This window comes from Gymnogyps californianus, chromosome 1 (genome assembly GCF_018139145.2).
Source record: "Gymnogyps californianus isolate 813 chromosome 1, ASM1813914v2, whole genome shotgun sequence".
NCBI lineage: Eukaryota > Metazoa > Chordata > Aves > Accipitriformes > Cathartidae > Gymnogyps > Gymnogyps californianus.
Window position 1 is genome coordinate 195,747,592 of NC_059471.1, and position 22,473 is coordinate 195,770,064.

The 22,473-nt window shown below is 37.3% G+C and overlaps 1 protein-coding gene across 1 annotated transcript in view; it reads right to left on the reverse strand.

Moving 5' to 3' along the window:
* The window catches only part of GRM8 (glutamate metabotropic receptor 8), a 353,252-nt gene that overhangs the window by 200,280 nt on the left and 130,499 nt on the right, over positions 1-22,473 (reverse strand). The window contains exons 3-5 of the mRNA XM_050893816.1: positions 2,096-2,231; positions 1,466-1,620; positions 305-442 (exon numbers count right to left, since the gene is read on the reverse strand). Of these exons, the coding sequence (XP_050749773.1) occupies positions 305-442; positions 1,466-1,620; positions 2,096-2,231 (429 nt within the window). The remainder of the gene's footprint in view (positions 1-304; positions 443-1,465; positions 1,621-2,095; positions 2,232-22,473) is intronic.

A 22,473-nucleotide genomic window follows, 5' to 3' on the forward strand; every position in this document is an offset into this window, starting at 1 on the left:
ATATTGACAGCTATAGATGGGGTGAGAGAGGAGGTCATTGAAAACATGAATGGAATTGAACCACAGCCACAGGTCTTTAACAAAATCTGTATCATCATTGGATTTGTACAAATTAACTACTAACTTTCTCAAACACTGTCCATGATTTTTTTCTTCAGGTTTGAAAAAAAAGTCACACTTTTCCTACAGCACAAAAATACGCATTGGAGAATTGAAGGGAGCCAGAGGAGTGATGAAAAGAAAACAGTTCCTTTCCTGCACTCCAATAAACAACTTATAGATAATGTTTTACTTCCACAGTTACCTGTGCATTTCTTGATATTGCTATTTCTTTTTCCATGTGATCCTAACTTGCATCCAAAGTTCTCCTCCCAAAATTCTGCAAACCAGACATTTCTTCGATTGTTAGCAAGTGTTCGGCTCCGAAAATATCTATCAAATCCTACAATTAAGAGAAGTGAAAGAAGTATTAAAATATGAAACAGCATAAAAATAGTTATTTAAAGACAATAACAGATTTTGTATAAATATCAGAACAAGAAAGAGTTTTAGGTACAAACTACTGTAACATACTAAAACATCAGCAAGTTATCAACATTATTCTAATACTAAATCCAAAACACAGCACTGTACCAGCTACTAGGAAGAAAATTAACTCTATCCCAGCCAAAACCAGGCCACAAGGCCACCTAAAATCACCACATACCTCTCAGTTGAACCAGAGGGCTTCCAGGACACCTAAAATTCTGCTTCTATTTATATGTTTAATGACCCCAGTCGAGAAACTAAAGATTCCTGCTTAAACCTGATCAGATTCTGCACCAGCCTTGCCCCTACAACCCAGCAGCCATAACGAAATCATGACTAACACATACCACCTGGATTAAGCTCTTTACAAATGTTTCCATGTGGCTAAATTCTCCAAGTAGCATCAATAGTGCTCAGTTTTTCTAATCGTTTACCAGCTTAGAGCACTTACCCAGACAGTAAGAGATGTTACTATGTCCAGTACCCTCCTGGGAATAAGTTGATTCAAACCAACAACTTCCACTTCATCCACCAAGTCAGAAACTTTGGTAATATAGTGGCTTCTTAAAGTAAGTTTAGGAGAGGAAAGCAGAGCCTAGATTGATCTCCTCCCAGGAGAATGAGCTGACTCATTATCATCCATCCATTATTCACCTTTTTTGTCCCAAAGAACCACCAGGTAAGAAGATCTCCACCACACATGCTCTTATTATTAGACAATTATAAGATTGCCTAATGCACATGCAGCATCTCCTCATCTCAACGGAGATATTAAATGAATATTGGATCAGGCCAACTCATGTTACTTAGTCGGAAAGTTTTCCCTGATTTCCCTGTAATCAAGGACTACATGATTTTTTAAATTATTTTTTTGTAGAGAGCTAGGGTGCTTGAACACTGTCAGAAAATGAGAGGTTTGTGCCATGTGCATTCCTACCATCTATTGATGTTCTTTTGGGCAGAATGGTTACTGCTCCCTCCGCAATCTCCTCCTGCTGCTGAACCGGTGAAATTTTTGACCCCCAACTATCTGAGCCAATCCAGAGGAAATGTCCAGATTGATTAGCTTTTTTGGCTGCTTCCAGTATTCGCCTGCAAATAAACAACAAATGACTAATTAAACAAACTGCATTTACAAAGAGGTTGAGAATCCCCAGCATTAATTCTGGCTATGCACAAGTAAGCTCACACTAACCAATCAGTCAATAGTTTTCACGGTCATATTCAACAACAGCTGCAGTGAACTCAAGATACAGTACTATACAAGTTAATTTGTTTCATCTTTAGCCATATTTTTCTAGCATTCTTATTGGTATCTTCCTTTTCAGTCACCAAATAACAAACTATTGGAGCTGCACTCTTAGGAACTAAGAACACATTAGATCTCCACAGAATAAAGGACCAGCACACGGTATAATTTCAACTCAATTTCTTATCACCAGATTTCCAAGAATTTTTACATGGGATTGAATCTGAAACCTCCTGTGTTACTCTATTCTGCACCAGCCAATTGAGCATCTCTGTGAAGACAGAACATCTTTAACACACAAAATTAGGAAACAGGCACCTAATATCATCTTCATTCGCAAACATGATCACTGCTCGAGCATTTGGAGTTTCCAACAAGCGCTTGATGATCTTTTCAAATTCTCCTGGTCTTGGTTCCCGAGGGATTTTGAGTGACTGAGCAATGCAAACACCTCCTGAGAAAAATTAAAAGGAAAAACAAACAAAAAAAGTATTTTAATACATTAGATATCTACACTTCAGATAATCCATAGTTAACCAGGTAGGCAAAGAAAACAAGATGCTAATCTGAGAGAAGGCAACACACCCAAAATTTACTTCATCTATGTATTTTGAAATACGCACTGTACAAACTTACACACTTAATGCTGCATTAAAGAGTTCAACTCAGTTACCTGTTACTTTATTTTTTAAATAAAAATTAAAACAACATCCTGAGCCAGACCCTCAAGCACCGTACTCTGGCTCAGTTGGACTGAGTTCCACAGACCTACCCCAGATTGTGGCGGCTAAGAACCCTGTGTTTTGCCACAGGATTGCATTTAACCATGGAGCCATAATTTGACGGTCATCTTATGTTCATAATGTGGTTCTTCAGTATCAGGTGCTGTCATACACCTCTGCTTTTTCAACAGAGAGTACAAGGTTAACAATAAATGCTGTGGTTACAGAATCAAGTAGAGAACTTGAAATGTTCTCTTATGAACACATACAGATCACTTCTAATTGTTATTATGACATTCTTAATTAAGTTGTCTTAATTATTTAAGACGTTTTGGGTTATCATTGAAAATTCTAAATTACTAATCAGCAAATGAACACAAACTCAGATCTGATATTTATATCTCTTCCTGACAGGAGGAGGAAAGTGCTAATTGAAATCTTTACATTTTACCTGTCCTGCAAAAAGGGACAAATTTCTACAGAAACTCAGTGATTTCTAATGGCTTTCATACACCAGTGTGGGGGAATCTCTACTTCCCCGTTATGACACTGTTATCTATGTTTGAGCACACGAGGAGAGAAATTCCTTGAGCCTGTTTCATGAAGCACTGAGTTCACATTGGCACCAACTTCCTATACCATAGATGATCTTTCTGTGACTGTTTGCTGATTTATTTTAATTGATTTTTCTTTAAGAACTATTGCCTGATTCACATTGGTACATCTAACTCCCACCAATATTTGCTCTTGCCTGTTGTTATTCCCAAAATAAGAGCCTCTTGTGGAGAATCTAATCATTAATAAAAGCAGAAAATTAAGAAAATGAGAAAATTTTTATTTCTAATAAAAAGTGACATGTTACTAGACAAAGACAAAGCAAATGACAATTTTTGCATCTCTGCATCTAAATACTTCTACACTGAAGATTGTCGTCAGTGTAAGTGAGAATAAGAACGTGTGTTAAAAGAGTTGTTCTATTTTTAATGAATGCTGGTATTTATTTTCTGATGTATAAGATCATTTGGGGCATATACATGACTACATATTAAAGGTAATCAGACAACTAAAGTCACAGTTAGATGGCTATGTTGTATATGGGGAGGCTTTCCAACTTTCTCAACAGTCTTGTCCCCCCTGTCAAAATGTCAGCCTTCTGTTTCTCCGAAGTACTTCACAAAATAGGTTGATACACGCTGTCAGTGATAGGATTTGAATAAAAACAAGGGTCCAGCCAGAGGCATCTTGGGATGTAGAGCTACATGGAGATGTTACAGAGGTCTCTTGTGTTAGCTTTCTTAAGCTGAATGTATTTTTTCTTTAAGCAAAACAAACAAACAAACTACAGGTATTTATGAAGCCTTTTTTATTTTTTTTAATCAAAAAATGGGAATGGTTCAAAGCTGCCTCATTGTCCTGGTTTCGACTGGGACAGGCTTAATTTTCTTCTTAGTAGCTGGTACAGTGCTGGGTTTTGGATTTAGTGTGAGAATGATGTTGATAACACTCTGATGTTTTAGTTGTTGCTCAGTAGCACTTATCCTAAGCCAAGGACTTTTCAGTTTCCCATGCTGTGCCAGCAAGCAGGTGTGCAAGGAGCTGGGAGGGAGCAGAGCCGGGGCAGCTGACCTGAACTAGCCAAAGGGGTATTCCATACCATCGAACGTCACGCCCAGTATATAAACAGGGGGCAGTTGGCCGGGAGGGGTGGATCGTGGCTCTGGCATCGGTCAGTGGGTGGTGAGCAATTGCATTGTGCATCACTGGGGTTTCCCCCCCCCCTTCCTTTTTTTTGTTATATTCCTTTTCATTACTATTATTATTATTATTATATTTCATTATTATTATTGTTAGTATTATATTTTACTTTAGTTATTAAATCGTTCTTATCTCAACCCACGAGTTTTACCTTCTTTCCTGATTCTCCTCCCCACCCCACTGGGAGTGGGGGGAAGTGAGGGAGTGGCTGCGTGGTGCTTAGCCGCTGGCTGGGGTTAAACTACGACACCCATGCCTGTCAGTGTTTAAGAGGCATTTGGACAATGCCCTTAATAACATGCTTTAACTTTTGGTCAGCCCTGAATTGGTCAGGCAGTTGGACTAGATGATCATTGTAGGTCCCTTCCAGCTGAAATATTCTATTCTATTCTATTCTGTTCTGTTCTATTCTATGCAATATTTAGAAAATGCTGGGGATTCATTATCAGATTTTGTTCTGCCTTTGCAGAATCTCATCAACCTCGATAGTTCTCTACACAGGCAGATCCTAAGTTTGAATCAAGTTTAGACATGGCATAAATGAAGCACGGAATTATCAACCGCCAGTATGAAAATAACAACTTTCAAATGAAATCAGCCAGTTTTAGTCACAGGCAAATATATCACCTTTTTCAGCTATGCATCAATTTCTTGGGATGTTACATTATTATTTTATTAGATTGAGAGATGCGTACTACAGTATAGATTTATCCTGAATTCTTCTCTGCTTTACATGAAAGAAATCATATTTGCAAATCAGAACATCTGTCATTTCTAACAAAAATTGTTTGTACATATTTCTTTACCATCTATAAATAGTATAAAGACATAACATAAATAATTTACTCTTACCTGCTTTAAAATGGGATATAGTGCCTTTTTCTGGCAACACATTTCCTCATATTTTTATGAACAGCCTGGCTCCCCATGACAGACAGCTAATTTGCCAATAACAACAGATGAGCTCGTATAGCAAGTGACCCTCATATTCACCAGGTATCTTTGACAATCCAGTAATGAAAAAATGGACACTGCTATGAAAAACTTTAGCCAATTTTCTAAACTGATATTAAGCTATTGTGATAGACACTCAAAAAGCCCTTTACTACAACCTCTTTCTCAAGTAACAAGGCTGAAATGTAAGAGAAATATTTAGCAGACATCCTGCAAATTTAGCAATCAGCAATTCACTGTTAAAAAAGAAAAACTGAAAAACAATGCCAAGCTCTCAACTGTCCCCAAAGTCATTCAGGCACAAACAGTAAAACGGATCCTAAAAAATGACATAAAGGAATAATTTGTTACCTCATAAATTTTGAGAGTGCATTTTTCAACCATTTCTATTCATGCAATGGCCCTTAGGAAAAAAACATTCTTTCCACATAAAACTCAAATGCAAATATTACAAAATGCATGTATATAATACACTATATACAGCCATCTACAATCTGTGTGGAATGGTTATCAAGCAATGAAAAACTGCAGTATCTAAAAAAGCTATTTTCAGTCAAAATGGTGTAGAAGAAACTCCATTCCATCATTGCAGCAGCAAGTTCAATCATGACTGTACTGTGCATCTTAGCATCTTTACATTGAAGAATGTGTTAAATACTAATAGGAACAAAATAAAATGCACTTCAGCCTTGTCGCTACATTTATAATTAATTGTATAAGCTATCTCCAACACACAAAACACTTTGTGTACACCCTTATCTATATACTGCATATACAGCTGTTGCTCAAACAGATAAGAGTATCAATTTTCAGCTAATGATGAAATGCTAGATCCACAAAGGTACTTACAACATTATGGTGTCTAACCTCTCAGCACCCTGCTGCCTTTGAAATCTACAGCCTGGGCTAAGTGCCCAGACACAGAGAGAGATGAGTGTCTAGGAAAAGGATTCATAGGAGCCAGCAAACTGAATAAGGAATAATTATTCCTCCAAAATAGCTAGCAGAGATCCTAAAAGGACAGGTTTTAGGGCCAGTAGTTAGGATAATCTTATGAAGCATGAACAAAAGAGAGATTTCCCCAAATCAAGAAAAAATAGGGTTTGAGAACAGATGTCTTGTATGTGATACCAGTGGATTTACCACTTGCTGCAGAGGTGCCAAAGGGCAGATGGTTCAGGCGCCTAATGCCCCTGGGGGACTTACAGCTGTGAATCATAAGAACAAATAGTGTCTACATGTTTCGCCCTGTCAGCATCTCTGACTGATTTGGAGTGATGACTGCTTGTCCCTGTTGCTGGTTTCCAAAACATTTGTTATCCTTCATTGTTTGGGCATGTACCTAAAAAAATACATTGGTCTGAATTTCCCTTGGCTAAAATTATGATTAATCTAACATTTGTATGAGGAAATGAGAGCTGTCTTCTTACTGAAATGTTTTGTTCAAACCTGGTCAATTAAAAGGACTTATGAACAGGCTTCAGAGGACTGCACAGAGGGCTCAAAGCTGTTATTGAGACCAAGAAGAGAGTCAGCCAGACAGACTCATTTCAGGTAGCTCAACTAGGAACAGATACCAGTAACTGTACCCACTCCTATTGTACACATTCCCAAACTCATATATGACACAGGAGATGAAATTAAGGGTTTCTATCCGCCACACATTAAAGACATTAAAACAGCACTAATGGAAAGTAGTTCTTCAACTACTCTGGGGGAAAAAAAAAAGTCTTAGCACCAAACTGCTAAGCTTCTTTTGTCTGTTCTCAGATCTGTAAAACTAAGGTTGCACTCAGGCATCCCAGAGCTTGATTTGAGGAATAAAACAGTTAATATGAACTGCACTGTGTCAGTGATAAGTATCCTTTTGTCTTCTAACAGCTATCAAGTGTGATATCCAGCACCTGGAGCTAGGGGATGATGAAAAGAAGGAGAGCAGAGGTAGGAGCTGGAGATCAGGCTCACGGCAGGATCTGCCCTACTCATGATCAGGGGCTCAGTCCAGCCACTCTGCACCACGGTTAGCAGCTGGTAACTCATGTGCTTTTAAAACGGGGACATAACCAGACTTGATCTACAATAATATGTTTCTGAGTTGTTTTCTCCATTGTGATAAAAATCACATCTTAAACAAATTGTTCCATGCCAGGCTTGGCTTACTTACAGGTGCTCTGTATAACACAGCTTGTGGGAAATAGGTTATCACCGAACAAAAAACTGGCAGATTTTGAAGATATTGTCAGTATGCTGGATCAACAAGCTTTTTCCTTTCTTTTTGTGCTCTTACACCAATGATTCTACCAATGAAAAAATAAAACAAAAGGGAAATGTAGTACCTGCATCATTTTGGTGGTTAAACTTATGGTGATTTTATAATGATAAATATTCATTGTAGCTTTCATGGGTTCTGAAGTCACAAGATGGCATGTTAATTGTAAACCATTAAATACTCAAGTGTGCGGAGGTGGGTGTCAGAAGAAGTGATGTTGAATGTGTATTTGGAAAATAGCAAGCAGACTTGGTAGAAAACTTGCTCTAACAAATGAATTTACTGAAGCAAAGACTGAAGGATGAAGCTAAATGTAAATACAAGGGCCATATTCTCTCCTACCCCAGCTAGGATCCAGCACTACATTGTGGACCAACTAAGTAGGATACACAAGAAAGGGCACAATCTTTGCATCAAAAAAGCTGAAGACAGTTTTCAGTTCAAGTGTGTTCAGTGTTGGGACCACAACCATACTACTCAGAACCAGTTTACCCTCTAAACTATTTTATCTCACCATGTATATAACTAGCCTTACCATTGTAAAAGGGGAAGGGATCAAGCTATGCACTTGCTTTCACAAACTATCTATTTCTTAGCATGAGGAGGCGTATCTCACCTGACTCAGCATACGTCATTGCAAGCCAACTATTTCATGGCAGCTTCATCACAAATCACATTGTTCCTGAAAAAGCTCAAGACAAATAGCCAGAGCATATCTGGGACCCAGTCCTACCTGGCAGGAATTTCTCAGCTGCCTTCAAGTATACATTTTCTTTTTTTAAGATGAATTATATGTGACTGGTCACTAGGCCAAGAAAATTTTAATGCAGGCCTGTGGAAAGTTTCCAAAAGATGAAAGCAAAGAAGTTCTTATTCCAAGTAGGGGAACAGATGTCAGAGACTCAGAAGAAGCCTCAGTAAGAAACTCTCCTGTGAGGCACACAGGGTGCTGTCGCAGGCAGACACAGCCTCTGTCTGACAGGAGACTGCACACTTCTGACAGTGTCACATGGTGCAAGAGAACATGAGGAAAACCAGACAATTGCATTTCTCCTCCTCTTCCAGTCCTTCCTCTGGTTATATTGAAAGTCTAGAAAATCTAGACCTGGTTCTATTGAAAGTCTGTTCCAATTGCCAGGAACCTAGTTCAGCATGAAGACTGTTGGAGATATTAAAAACAACAAGATGCTCCGCACTCAAGTTCTGTTGACAAAAATCAGGATAGCCTTGTGACTTAGTGAATCCATCAAGACATTCTTTTTAAGCAGACAGTTCATTATTTGATAAATTTGCATGCTGAGAATTCTGAATGTTAAAGAAAAATAAAGTAAGTGACTGTTCTGCATGGGACTTTCACTGATGCTGATAATCAGGAATGTTTAGGAATTATTATTTAAACTACAACCAACTCATTGCTATCCTCTTGTGTGTCCGCAGATGCCCTTAACAACAATTTTCTAGAGTATGAGTCAACAGGGAGTGACACCTAGGAAGATATAATTACAAGTTGAAGATCAAATTTCTCAAGCAATAATTCTTCAAAATGTAAATGTCTCCTTAATGCCAAAGTACTGTAGCTGGGAGGCCTGAATGAAGCCATGCATTCTTTCTAGAGCTGCTTTCACTTATCTACCCCAAGAAACCATATGATCATCGATGTGGCTAAATGGACTTCAGGGTACCTTAGTTTTACAAATAAGAACCTGAGCCTTCCACAGGCTCTGTGCTCCCACTGAAGTCCATGCCATGGCATCTTCACTGCTATTCATGTTCAAATTAGTTAAATAAAATCTCATTCCAGTACACCTCCTTTGTTGCAGTCACCAGCTAGCTGCAGTATGGAAATATCCTAAACTCTTGTGGCTTTTCATTTCCTTAGAAGCTCACCAAATACCTCAGCAAACAATTCACTTACTTACTCTTGCAAAGACAGTTAATTCTTCAGCCAATAGTGGCAATACTTTTTGATGTAAGGTAATAGAAAGAAAATAATTTTAAAATCAAATAATTTAAATAATACTTCACTCTGACTGGACAAAAGTGGCACTTAGTATCCAATAACCTAAAGCATAATGGAGGATGAGAGATTTTGATAATCTTTTAACAGACAAAATCATTAAGCATTTTGAACCCATACACTGGGGTTTTTTTCCTTTATTTAAGTAAAAATGCATTTTCTCAAAATCCCTTAATATTTATGACAAAGATGGTTTTATTGCACAAGCAGATCGACAATGCTTTTCCACTAACGTCAGCTACAGTCACGAGCTTTTCTACTCAAAACTGACAGCCTTTAAGAGACCAAAGTCTCATTTATTTTAGTGTTTTAGAAAAGGTCTTTTAGCAATGATTTTTGTTGGGTCTTCCTTTTATTCATTCTTTTAAAAAGAAAAAAACTAGAAGGCATTCAGTGAAACCATGAAAGAACACAAAACATTCTGATAAATACAATTCCCCCATTCCTTTTAAACCTGTTTTTTTACATCCCTATATGTATTCACAGGCATACGGCCATGCATATTTCACAAACACATGCGCTCACACAGATACTTAGATCATGGGCAAAGCAGATGTTAATTCTAAAATAGAAAAGGAAGAAAGAAAAAAACCAGCTCTGGCTCCATATGAGACCACTGGCTATTGGCTTCAGTCATCAGAGTCTGTCTCTACGGTGACATGAAGCAAGAGAGATCTCTGAACAGTAAAAAATTCTCTTTTTTTTTTTTTCCCCCAGAAGAAACAGTTCCGAATGTACCACTACAGCTTCCATTAACACCAGCATCTGACAGAAAATAACTGGAAAGGATATTCTCACCATCACCAAACCTACTGATCTTTTTTTTTTTTCCCAGGTTTGGAAAAAAAAACCACAAACAACACAATTTTCATCCTTTGACTTTTTAGTGCTATTTGTATAAATGAAAGCCAGCTTTCACAGTCTTGAAAGTGAGAGGCTAAAAGAAAAATTCATCTGTAGTAGCGATGTTTATGAATGGGTAAAAATCACATACCCAGCAAAAAAAAGCATGAAAAGAATGAATTCTGGAAGGTTGTGAGAGAGGAATTTTCCTCTCCACACTGAATCACTGTATAAATAGTTCATAAAGGACATGGGATGCCCAGTCAAACTTCAAAACAATCTGTGGCCAAGAGAATGTAATTGAAATTGGTCTCCACTTACATTTACTGGTCAGCTGTTGCAATGCTTTCACAGCTATGTCTTTTTTTATCATCACAGTGGGTATGAATATCTCCCTCTGGGGAAACATGGTTCTTCCTGCTTGCAGATTTAGAACTTGCAGAGGCATAATGCGAAAAAAGAAATATACTGCTATTTTCTGTTTTCTGGCTACATGCCAGGTACTTCCTTAATGAGGAAAGGCGACCCTCTTTATTGTTTGTTTTCCAAAGATCAGGAAAACTTAGGTTACGAAAAGAAATTTCATAAATGCCTAAGTTCTAAAAGATTTTCAGATTGTTTTTTTAAAGTAACATCAGTTCTGATTTATAACAAAGTAATAGTGTGAACTCAAACCCTGGCCTGTGGTTACCTAACATATTTTTCTCTGAAAGTAAATTTACTTGAATATGGCCCTTATTCTTTCCTCCATTTCTCTAAAATTCTCAGTACTAATGGGCCTGAGTAGCAGTAAAGATTTGGATTTGATGTTTTAGGGAGTTTAGATGCAAATGGCTGCTTCAAAAAATCCTAGAGGTGGGTCAGGCATAAAAATCGCCAGTTCACCTCCAGATATAGTCAATGAACGGTCCCAAGTCACAATCCCCAATGGGTGTATTCAGCATCAAGAAGATGACACAGGAGCTTATAGCATTCCTTATAACTGTGTTTAGGCAGGAAAAGAAACCCCACCACAAGAAGGGCTGGATTTTGTAAAAACATTTATTTCTAAATAAATATAACCTTTCCTCTTTTAGGATAATTTGTTCCCTATGGGGATCTTCGGTTTAACTTTTTTTATTCCACTCCCCACCCTGTTTATTTTAAATATTTTATCAGTGATATAAAAGACTGTTTTCAGTTAAGTTGTTCTGGATTGCCTGATTTTAATGGTGGGCTGGTGTCCTATTTTTCCCTTGCATGTTTCTTACTGCTATCGTGGTGTTCAGAGATTGCCTTCAGTCACCTTCTTTGCACTTAAATTCTGTACACAGGCAGTGGAACCTGACTTTTAATCACACCTTCTAAGAAAAGTAGCAGCGGTGATTAATGTTCTCATTCTGAAACTTTTTGGTCTGCTTTTATAAGTGAAGACATTCTTCTTCTTTGTGGCCATAAAATAGCCACAGATTTCTTGTATTCACTGGAATTTAAAAAAAATCCCTTCTGTTTTTTGCTATCTTCCAGAATGTTGGTGGCAAAAGCAATTATTTCTGTCTTTCTTTATGTATTCCTTTAACCAAACAGTCTAGTATCACACAATTATTCTTAAAATTAGGCATATGTTACTTAGTTTAGGTTATCTCTAGTCGTCAAATATTTATTTTCTCAGAATTTGAGCTATCAAAATAGTTTGCTTGTAAATACTTACTTAACTTTAATGAAGATAAGTCTAAGTTTGATTACTGATGTTTAAGCTTGAATATGATGTTCAAAAAATAGTCTCAAATTTGAAGTAAAACAAAATAACTGTCAGCTAATTTTTGTCTGAAACTGGGAAAAGAGAATTCTGTGGTTTTCTTTACATGAAATTATAAGCCCAAATTTGTAATGAAAATCAAGAAGGGGTCACTTCTGACAGGGAATCTTGATGGTAAATCTGATCCCCAGAAAGCAAATATAATATAGATTCGCAGTCTCCTAGAACAAAATCTTGCACGTGGGGGTAATGGGTTTTACTGCATAGCGTGCCTAAACTGAAGTTAAGCCCATGCTAACATTGCTTGAGTGCTCACTTGCAACCCTATGCTCAAAGAGCCTAGTCTACTTTCATGGAAATTGTCATCAGGAGCCACGCTAACTTCAGCCATTGAGGAACAAGCTGAAGTTCTCTTCCAAGTCATGATTATCTTACACACATGACATCATGTATGAGGAACTCTATTCATGGATTAGACTAAAAAAGAAAAGATTTTCAGGCCCAAAGAGATAATTGTCATCATCTACCTTGGCCTCTTCCACACTTACTTAAGGTTGATCAGAATCTTTTTCAAAGGCCTAAATTAGATTTTGGAAAGGCAGTTTCATTAAAATTGAAATGTTTTGCACTTTTTTGACAAAATTTTAAAGGACGAAAACACATACTGGTTGAATTTTTTCCTTTTATCTTAGCAATATTAAAACATTAAGATAAAGTGTGAATATTTTATTTCAAATGTATCATTTTGAGGGTTTTTTTGCTTTTTTATTCAGTACAAGATGACATATAAGCATTACTGAGACAAAAAAGTTAAACACTTGAGAAGTAAATATTTTATTTCACTATGGAAAATTTCAGTATTTGTTTTAATTTTTTTAATCAGAATTTCCAATTAAATAGAAGTATAATTTCTGAGTGGTTCCATGGGTAGTGAGTCAAAGAATGTTACCCTATAATGTCTGAAATCAGCTGATTTCCATCTGAGCTAAAGTGTATATAGCTAAAAAAATAAACATTTCAAGGTATGAAGGGTGTGCCACACCCCTGCAGAAGTTTCTCCGATGATTTATAATCCTCATTACTGAAAAAAAAAAAAAATGTTCCTTTTCATCAGTTTAATGTTTCTAACTTCAGTTTACAACATCTGGGTCTGGTTACACCTTTTTCATCAAAAATGGAGATCCATCTCCCTCATTCTTCCAAACACAACAACTTGTACATTATTAAGTTATGTGACTAAGTTATAAATTAAGTAATCTTATACAAATTAGGAAGGCTGAGTTTCTTTAATTAGGTATCTAGACTGCAAGTTGCATTTGCAAAATTCATATATCTGTTTTGATGTTAGTACCTAAATGTATTTATCTGACTTTAAAGTACTTTGAGAGCGGGACACTTGGGTAAGAACACCATTAGGTTCTAAAAATACTAATGAACTTAATCTGCTGACTTCTTACCATTGAGGGTTATAAAATATGAAGAGAATAAAGCTTGGTCTTATATATTGCTTCAGGTCTTTATGTTTCTTTACACCAGTTGAAGATATAGTGATATTAAGAATCAGCAACACTTCTTTTATAACACAGCAGTAAAATAAAGGAATGAGTTAGTGAGTGAACAAGAGGCACTCCACAGCTTTGCACATAAATAAACCTACAGAAGCCTACCTTAATTTTAAAAATGTTACTGAACTAAAGTTGCCTACACAGCTACTGTAACTTTAAGTCTGTGGCACTGTGTTGTGAGATTTGAATCAGAGAACAAAGTCTAAGTGAGGAGCCTGATGTCTCTATGCGTTAAATACCAACTGGTAAAATATCTCTTGAGAAGAAGTTTAGGAGTGAGTGGATCTGCTAATTAGTCTTTTCTTGTTGGGATGAAGGATTAGCTTAATTCATAAAGCCCTGGAGAAAAAAAGGCATCAGGTCAAATGTGACTAACCAGGAGACATGCTTAGAGGGCTGCAACGGGCCTGAGAACTTTAGAGCTGAAGGAAGAAGCAGGAAAATGTTCAGAAGACCTATGCATGCAATAGAAAAGAGCTTGCAAATTGAACACGTTAGCCTGCTTTAAGGCATGTAACAACAATATAGAAACGATGGGACAAGAGTAAAAACACTGAAATGGTTTTAATTCTGGAGTATAATAAATGCTGAAAAGGTACTTACATGTTCTTGGATGAAAGGTACCATCTATGTATATATAAAATAAATTGCAGAAATACAGCAATGTTTATTTTACTAAATGTCTAATTACTCACATCTATGTTCTGTTTGAGGACACAAATATCAGATTAATCTTCTGAATTAATCCTATCTTGTAAATGATACAGCAGGCACATACGCCTACTACGTATTCTCAGTTCTTATTCAGAAAAGAATAAAGTCCTTATTCAGTAAGAATACAGGCAGCAACTCTGTAAGTTGAATCACTGAAAAATTCTTAGATTCAGACTAAGGATTCTGGATAGGAGGTCCGATAAGTGATCTGATTCAGGCCTATTCACACTTTTTCTAAAATGGTGGGAATGCAGTGCCTTGCCTTGTTGGGGAATGACCAGCAAGTAGGATCAAAGTCTGCTGTTACATAGTCTGTCAATAGTACTCAGACAGGACTTAACCCTGCCTGTCTTTTTTTCAGATGCTAGAAACATGGCTTCATTCTCACTAACATTCTGAAAGGAACAAAGGTTCTACCTAACATCAAAGAAGGAAAAACATGGGGAGAAAGCTGTTACCCATGCAGGAAGAAACAGAAGAACCTGCTGTTTCCATCAAAGTGCACAGCTAATGTAAAATCCCCTGTAAAGAATGGCAGCTAACGGGAAGAAGAGCTTTTGCTCTCCTAGGCCAAACTTGGAAAGGCTCGGCCAGAATATATGGATCTCAGTCAACCTCAACCAAGCTGCTCAGTGACATCAGATGAAGGAATGCAACTGTGTTCAGAATTAAATATGCTAACAGTACATTACAGTAAAAGGGAAATCTGGATACTTTTACTAATGTAGCTATCAAACGGATGAAAAGCAATGTCTGTAAGTCAAGGAAGGCATAGGACATCATAGAAAACAGATCAAACACTGGGAAGGTGGTTGGACCACAGTTCAATCCTTGCCACAGAGCTGTGCCCTTCTTTGTTCTACCAGAAACAAAATCTTGCAAGTGCTCTTCAGGCTTTGTTTCTGCCTAGATTTTAACATTTTAAAATTAGAAGAACCCAGACCCAGCTCCTTCCATGAAAATAATAGCTGTGCTACAGGAAATCACCGTTATTTGTAGAAGAAATGAAAGGAAATGGTTTCTTTGTGACAGATTATGTATTGAAGGTGTCTAGTAACTGACAAAAGATGTCTGCAGCTCACCCCCTTCTAATAAAATGTTTGATAGATCCACCATATTTTGTAGGCAATGAAGAAAAAAACCCAACAATTACACAAAAAAACCCTATAATCACTAAGTACAAAATTACTTTTACTGAACATTGCACAGTAGTGGACACCTTTCTGCTGTTAATACAAGCTGAAATAAAAGCCTATTTTAATGTGCATCTAGTCTCCACATAGAACTTTGATCAACAAACTCTATCATCTCATCAATGGCCTGAAGATTTTTTCTATGTCTATGCTACTCATCTGATCACATTGTTTCAATAATTTGATAGAATTCTTCTATCACATATAACATTTTTAAGCATCCCTCATTATGTTTTTCTTTTTCCCAAGAGCTATGAAAAATTATACCAGACAAAAATCTATTATCCATGAAGTACTTATATCTCACTCATTATAAAAGAAAAATGCAGAAATAGATGTTTTCAAAATTAATTAATTCTGAAATGTATTGCCCATCAAATCTGTCAAAAGATGTTACAGGGGGAAAAGAATTTACTCTGAGTTAAGTCTTGACTAAAGACATATGATTAGCCCCATGGACTCGTGAGAAAGAACCTCCACCTTGCAGAAACAAAAAATTCATCCTGTATTACCTGATGAAAGGAACAAGTGAGGATAAAAAGCAAAGATAACATAGAAGACAAAGGGAAGATCACAAAGCGAGTGAGGACTGGAGAGCTGTGCTACAATCACTCATTGTCCAGTGTAATGCACAAATAATAGTACTGATCTTAAAACAAAATCTTCTGCAAATGCCTAGTGCTAAAATAATAATATACCTTTGTTTGTAATGCTTTATGATTAATCACTGCCAAGTTTTGAAGTGGAAAAAATATGCAGTAGGCATGAATCCTTTATTCTCCAGACCTCCAAAGAACTTTCTTGCTCTGCTTATTTAAGACTTTTCAGCAGTGAAATACATATACTTCTGCCAAGAGAAAGAGTAGAGGAACAAGCATAGCTCTTCCAAACCCTCCATAATAAAGCTACCCTGGGAGTTTGCATTGAAATATTCAAGTCAAACGCATGTTTTCAAATCCCAGAAGAGCTCAATAAAAGTTACTAGAAATTTGAATATTGAAATTTTAACTTTTTCAAATTTTGAATTCTGATAGCAGCCAAAATACCACAACTTCAAGACTATTTTTCTGCATATGAGAAAGATCACAACTGGCCAAAGATGTACAAAGTTCCACTGAATTTAGTATTTGAAAAGGCAGTTTCGTTAGGAATGCCTTTGCCACCACTCAGAAAGTTTCCAGTGATGGAAAGATGGAAAAGCAGAAGGAAATAATTTTCCTTAGTAAAAAACAAGCGACAACCCTGAAGAGCACAAACAACTTCTGCCCTCTCTTTTCTTGTGTTTGTTTTCTGTACAGATGGACTGACTTATTTTAGAACACAGAGTAGCCAAAAAATGAAAATAAAAGGAGTATGGGAGAAAAAAGAGATGAACTGCAGAATAACACTAGTGATAGCTTGTCTGATGATAAATTTAATTCCAATGAAAAAAAGCAACTTAATAGATACATATACACACACCAGTTTAAGACACCCAAGCCCCTGTGTACAATATCTCTCTACAAGAAGAGAGGACAAGTCAGGCACAGTGAGCTCGCTATGCTCATGGATTTCCACGCTGTCGCATGTGCACATGAGGTCTGCTGCATCCCATACTAGACATTTCTGTGCAGTCTGTGAGACATGCGCCCACTTCAGGCTTCAGATCTGGGCTCCCTGGGTCAATACTTAAGGATGTCAGTGTCCAAACACAACTCACCTGAGTTTTTGTAAAATCGTAAATTGCTTACTAGCCTGGGCTAGCCCTTTTCACAAAGACAACTTTACTTCTTGATAAATAAACTAATTCTTGGCAGGTTTTCCATATGAAGTAAACTGTGTGCATAGCAATCCTAGTGACCAAAGTCCAGCCATTCTCGACTCATACTTTCACAATTTTTCCTCCCCTGTAAAACTTCTACTCACTCGCTTTAAGATTAATCTCTTGCATAGAAAAAAGCCATGAAGAACCAGATTATAATTGGTAGGGAGCAGAGGAGCAGAAAAGGGACACTAGGGATCTTCAGCTTCTCTGTTAGCCTCCTATCTCCAAGCCAACATATACATTCCCAACATAGCATTATTCTCTGAAAACACCCTCCAGATGAGAAAACCCACAAAAAACCTACAGTGCTGCACAGCACTTATGTCTTTGTCCCATACCATACCTTGCCCATGTCCCATGAGAGGGACACTGTCTTACACTGTCTATGCGACACAGAACAGGAATGCTTAGTCTCCTCACCATCATCACAGCTGTAGTCAAGCCCAAAGTATTTCATGAAGGAAATGTGTCTGCCATGCACTTAAAGAGACTCCAGCAGCTGCAATGCTACAGAGTGTTTGGAGTAAAATCCTATATGGAAAAAGGACATTAAGAGTGCAAAACTATGTGCAATAGAATTACCCATTGATCGGCTTCTCTGAGGCTGTCTGATTATTTACTGGAAAATAATATACTAATGTCCTAGCAATCACCTTTAACCATCTGTGTGGCTGCTAGATTCAGGTCACTGCTTTAGAAGCTGAAGGGCAATGCTGCCAATGATAAAAGTCCAGAGGCAATCCCACATGGGACTTCCTAAATTGAATTCCTGCTCTCACAGCATTACTATGCTTTCCTCCAAGTTGCATATCTTAGATTGGCATTGCAAGCCAAGCTCAACTTGGGCACAGTGAGTGCATGATTTAAAATCAAAGCCAACAGATTCTGTCCGTTTTTTAACAAGGCACAGTGAAATGATGCTTATGGCATTGGAGAATATATAGTCAGCCTAGGTCCCTCAAACAGAGGCAGTGAAATGAAACAGGCAAGGATCTATCAAAAACAAGCACAGCACAAGGGCATGTATATGGAGTTACCTGCCAGAGTTGTAAATTCTGAGAAACAATCAAGATCATGTCTTAACAGATAACAGCTAGCCAGAAAGAAGCCCAGCTTCTCTGAAGTGCTAAATCTAGTGACTAGCGACTAGCAAGGGAGAAGATAAGAAAATATTTAATTATACCCCAGTCTCCTGGTATTTTCCCATTGAGCACATTCTCACTATTTTCAGAACCTCTGTTAAAATCTCTCTCCAAGTCTCCTCAGGTACTTCTGTCTGCAAAGCCAGGATCATCCTTTTGGAGAATGAACCTGTACAATGGGACTCAAATGACCCACTCAAAATCAGTTTTCCCAGAAAGGATATGACTGAAACCTATTCATTACAGGAAAACAGCATGTACCTGGACAGTTACAGTGGAGTTTGAACGTAAATTCATCCCCTGGCTTATTTCACGGTAACTTCATAGAGAGATGAAAACTCTCACCAGCACTTCTCAGACCATGTATGAGCAGCAAACACCTGTTTGTTGACAATTAATGAAGCAAAATGAGGTAAGTTCAAAGAATAAATTATTTGTTGCATTCTGTTTGTCACTGAAAGGACTAGGAAAAAGGCATATTATTATTCTGATTGAAGGCCAAAATGGACAAAATGCTTCCCTTCTAGTAAAAGTGTATGTATGACAGGAAAGGATCCTTTCTGCATCTCCTCAGAAGGACTTAGTTCCATATTTTTATTTGGAATAGTCTTTTCTTTTTTCTTTTTTTGTTTTTTTTCACATTTGTGGCTGAAAACTCCCTGCCAGCTGTCAGTTTAATTAAATCTTGCTAACAGAGCCCACCGGATTTCCAGTTGCAAGGGAATCTCTACAGAAGAACAGCCATTATGGGTCTGACCAAAGGTTCATCTAGCCTGATAGTCCCTTTTCTGGCTATGACTCATAATGGAAAAGCAGAAGAATAGAGTAAACATATGTGCCAGCATGTTGTCCCAGCCTTCAATAATCTCCAGCTCAAGGGCTTTTTGAGAGAAAGTGTCTTTATGCTCATTAAAAGCCCTTGATATAATTTTTCTCTATTAATACATCTAGTCCACTTGAACACAGGTAAAAGCTACGTTAGATGTTCCAGGGATTCCCTCAACATCACCAAGTCTAAACTTCACAGTACCTAAAGATCAGTTTTCCTATTTCTTTCTCCATGATTACAGTCTTAAGCTCCAAAAATCATAGTTTGATCCTAATACCATGACAAAGTCTTTCAATGTTGCATGTACTTTTCAGCTTTGTCTTTTAGGTAAGCTGGTGGTCCCATGCACCATGTACACACATCACTTTTTTCCCCTTCTTTTATGAACAGATCTGCAAAGTATATTTAGATACTTTTCTATAGAGCTTCTTAGAATATTCAAGGATCTAAAACTGTAGGCATATTTTTATATCCCCATATGTGCGTCTGCAGATTTTTTTCATGGACCCCAGAAAACTGGCCAAGAAAAACAGCACGTGCAAGAATCTGAATGTACAGGCATATACGTACATCTCTAAAGGCTGCATGAAAGTCTTTTTGAAGTAACAGGTTCTTTAGTTTCTAGGACAACTTAAATCAAGGATCAGATATATTTGACAAGCAATTTGGTGTTCTGGAATCAAGAGAACTGTATTTTTTTATGAATGATTCAAAATACTGATTACAGAATAATCCCAGATATCTTTTCTTTGTGGCTTATTAACAATGGCCTGACAGGTGATCTTGTACTTACATATTGAACCGCTTCATATTATATATTCAAATATGGTGATTTCCTACACCTATTTCTGTTTGTAAGTATCCAGTAACTGCACTGTTTTAAGGTAGAATTCTCATATGAGATGTTGAAGCAAAGTTTTCCCATACATCTAGAATAATTGTATTTATAACAATAAATTGAACAAGACAAAATTGGTTACTGATTCGAGTTTACCAGTTTCATTAAGTTTGCTTCTAGAAGTCCTATTTCATACTGCATAGCTCCCACTGAAGTCACTGAAAGGGTTTCATTTTTCGTAGTTTGGAATGTTCATTAGATATTTACATGAAAAATGAGAATGAACTATGCTACAGTAGATAGAACAAAAACAATTTCATAGGGCAGTAAACTCTCATACTCCAGGGTATAACCCAACCAGTAATTTATGGGCTTAGACAGAAGCTTTGCTCACAGACAAGTTATTTTGAAGAGAATACAATTAAATGCTAAGTACTTTCCTTCAAAGCATCCCTTCAGTTGGAAACTGGACAAAATATAGTATCACAATTTCTTTGCCTGGATCTTTGTGAAACCAACTCCCTGCTTGCCATCCTTGCTAGAGTGACTTCCACAGTTCTCTTTCTCAGTCCAGACTGTTCTCAGTATTGTTCACGTAATCAGACATCAATTGGATCAGCTGATGATATTCTTTAGGATTTGAAAAGCATTTTCAAGTCATTTTACTTCTTCATTTTACTTCATTATATTTTCTACACCTTTTATTCCTTAAGATATGAAATGACCATTTTTTCAAGTGAGCCAGGCAAATTCTCTCTATATTCCTTGCATACCGTACATACCACCCTGAAATAAACCTACTTTTGAAAGCATGAATTATCTTCTTCCCTCATTTGCATATGGACTCTTTCAGTTGTAATCCTGTATCCAAAACATAGATATGTGCAATATCTAAAACTGTATTGATCAAATTTATCCAAGGCTTGCATTAAATGAAGATAAAGAAAATCTTTTTAAATGTAGAAAGGTTAAACATATAAAACACATACAATTATCTAGCTTATTCTTAATACGCTTCAGAAAAAATATTGGAAGAAGCAAAACCCTTCATCCACTGCAGCCACGGATCAAAGGGTCTTTACAAAGCACCAGGATTAACTGTTACAAAAGCGATCATTAGTCTGATTGTCCTTTTAATTCAAAGTTGTTTCTCATTTGCTTCAGTACAATTTACCGTACATGTACCTTATCATTTAACATCATTACATCTTTGCACCAACTTATCAGTGAATGTATCTTACAAAATTCCTTGTCTACTACTTCCTTCCCCTTTGGGTTGTAGCCTACTTCCGGTAAATAGGCTCAACCTCAAACAAGTGTTCAGATAAATCATCATAGGAAAGGAATTAAAATAAAGGAAAGCAGAAAGCAATGTAAAGTTTTCATGAGAATCCAAAGTGACTGTACACAGTAAGATAACAGCCTTTCACTCAATACAAAGCAAAACAGCAATCCAGACCTGGAATGCAGCACAGTGAACTGTAAAGATTTAGCCATTAGAAGTAGAAATATCCATTCCTGTTGTTTCTCCTCATTTCTTAGAGAAGAAACCTAAAATGAGTAAGTTTGTCCAATTTTAAATGTAAAAATTAAGGCACAGAATTTGTTCTCATTGTTCCTTTCCATCCAATAACCATGCGGTGACCACTGTAGCTGGCTTTTACAGGTGGGCGGGCCAGAGGCAGGTGCTGCTGCACATTGTACCGGCACCAAAAGGAGCTGGTGTCAGCTCCTCCCGAAGAGACAAGCACAAAGTTAACTTCCAGTTAGATACAGCACAGGGACAGCCTGAGGTTTCAGGAGTGACAGCCATGCACTAGCCTCCTCCCTGCCTCCTACGGGGCAGGAGGCACGTACCACAGCAGCAGGGGACCTGCCTTGCAAACGTCCCAAATCTGCCCAGAGCCATAAAACCCACCTTGTCCAGGTGGGTCAAGGTCAGAGACTGTGTCTGCAGCCTTCTGTTTCCCTCTGCTGCCCTTTTCCCCAAAGCTGAGATTCCTCTGAGAGAAGGGCTAAGAAAAGTTTGCTTTAACATGTCCCACAGCTTAAACTGCTCAGTAACTTCAAATAGGAAGATCTTCTGTGGCAGTTCATTAAGCTTTGCCTGCCTGCTAAGTGAAAATAATTAAATAAATGCTGCAATTAATTAATTGTGATTCTTGCATGGCATTTAAGAGGACTGTGTTTTCAGAATGAAACATGATCTGATTTCTGAAATAACCTTGTGTTTGAGATGATACCCACTTATTTTATAAGCAACTACTCACTACCTCATGGTATACAATGGGCAGCTATAGCTCTCTGAAGTTA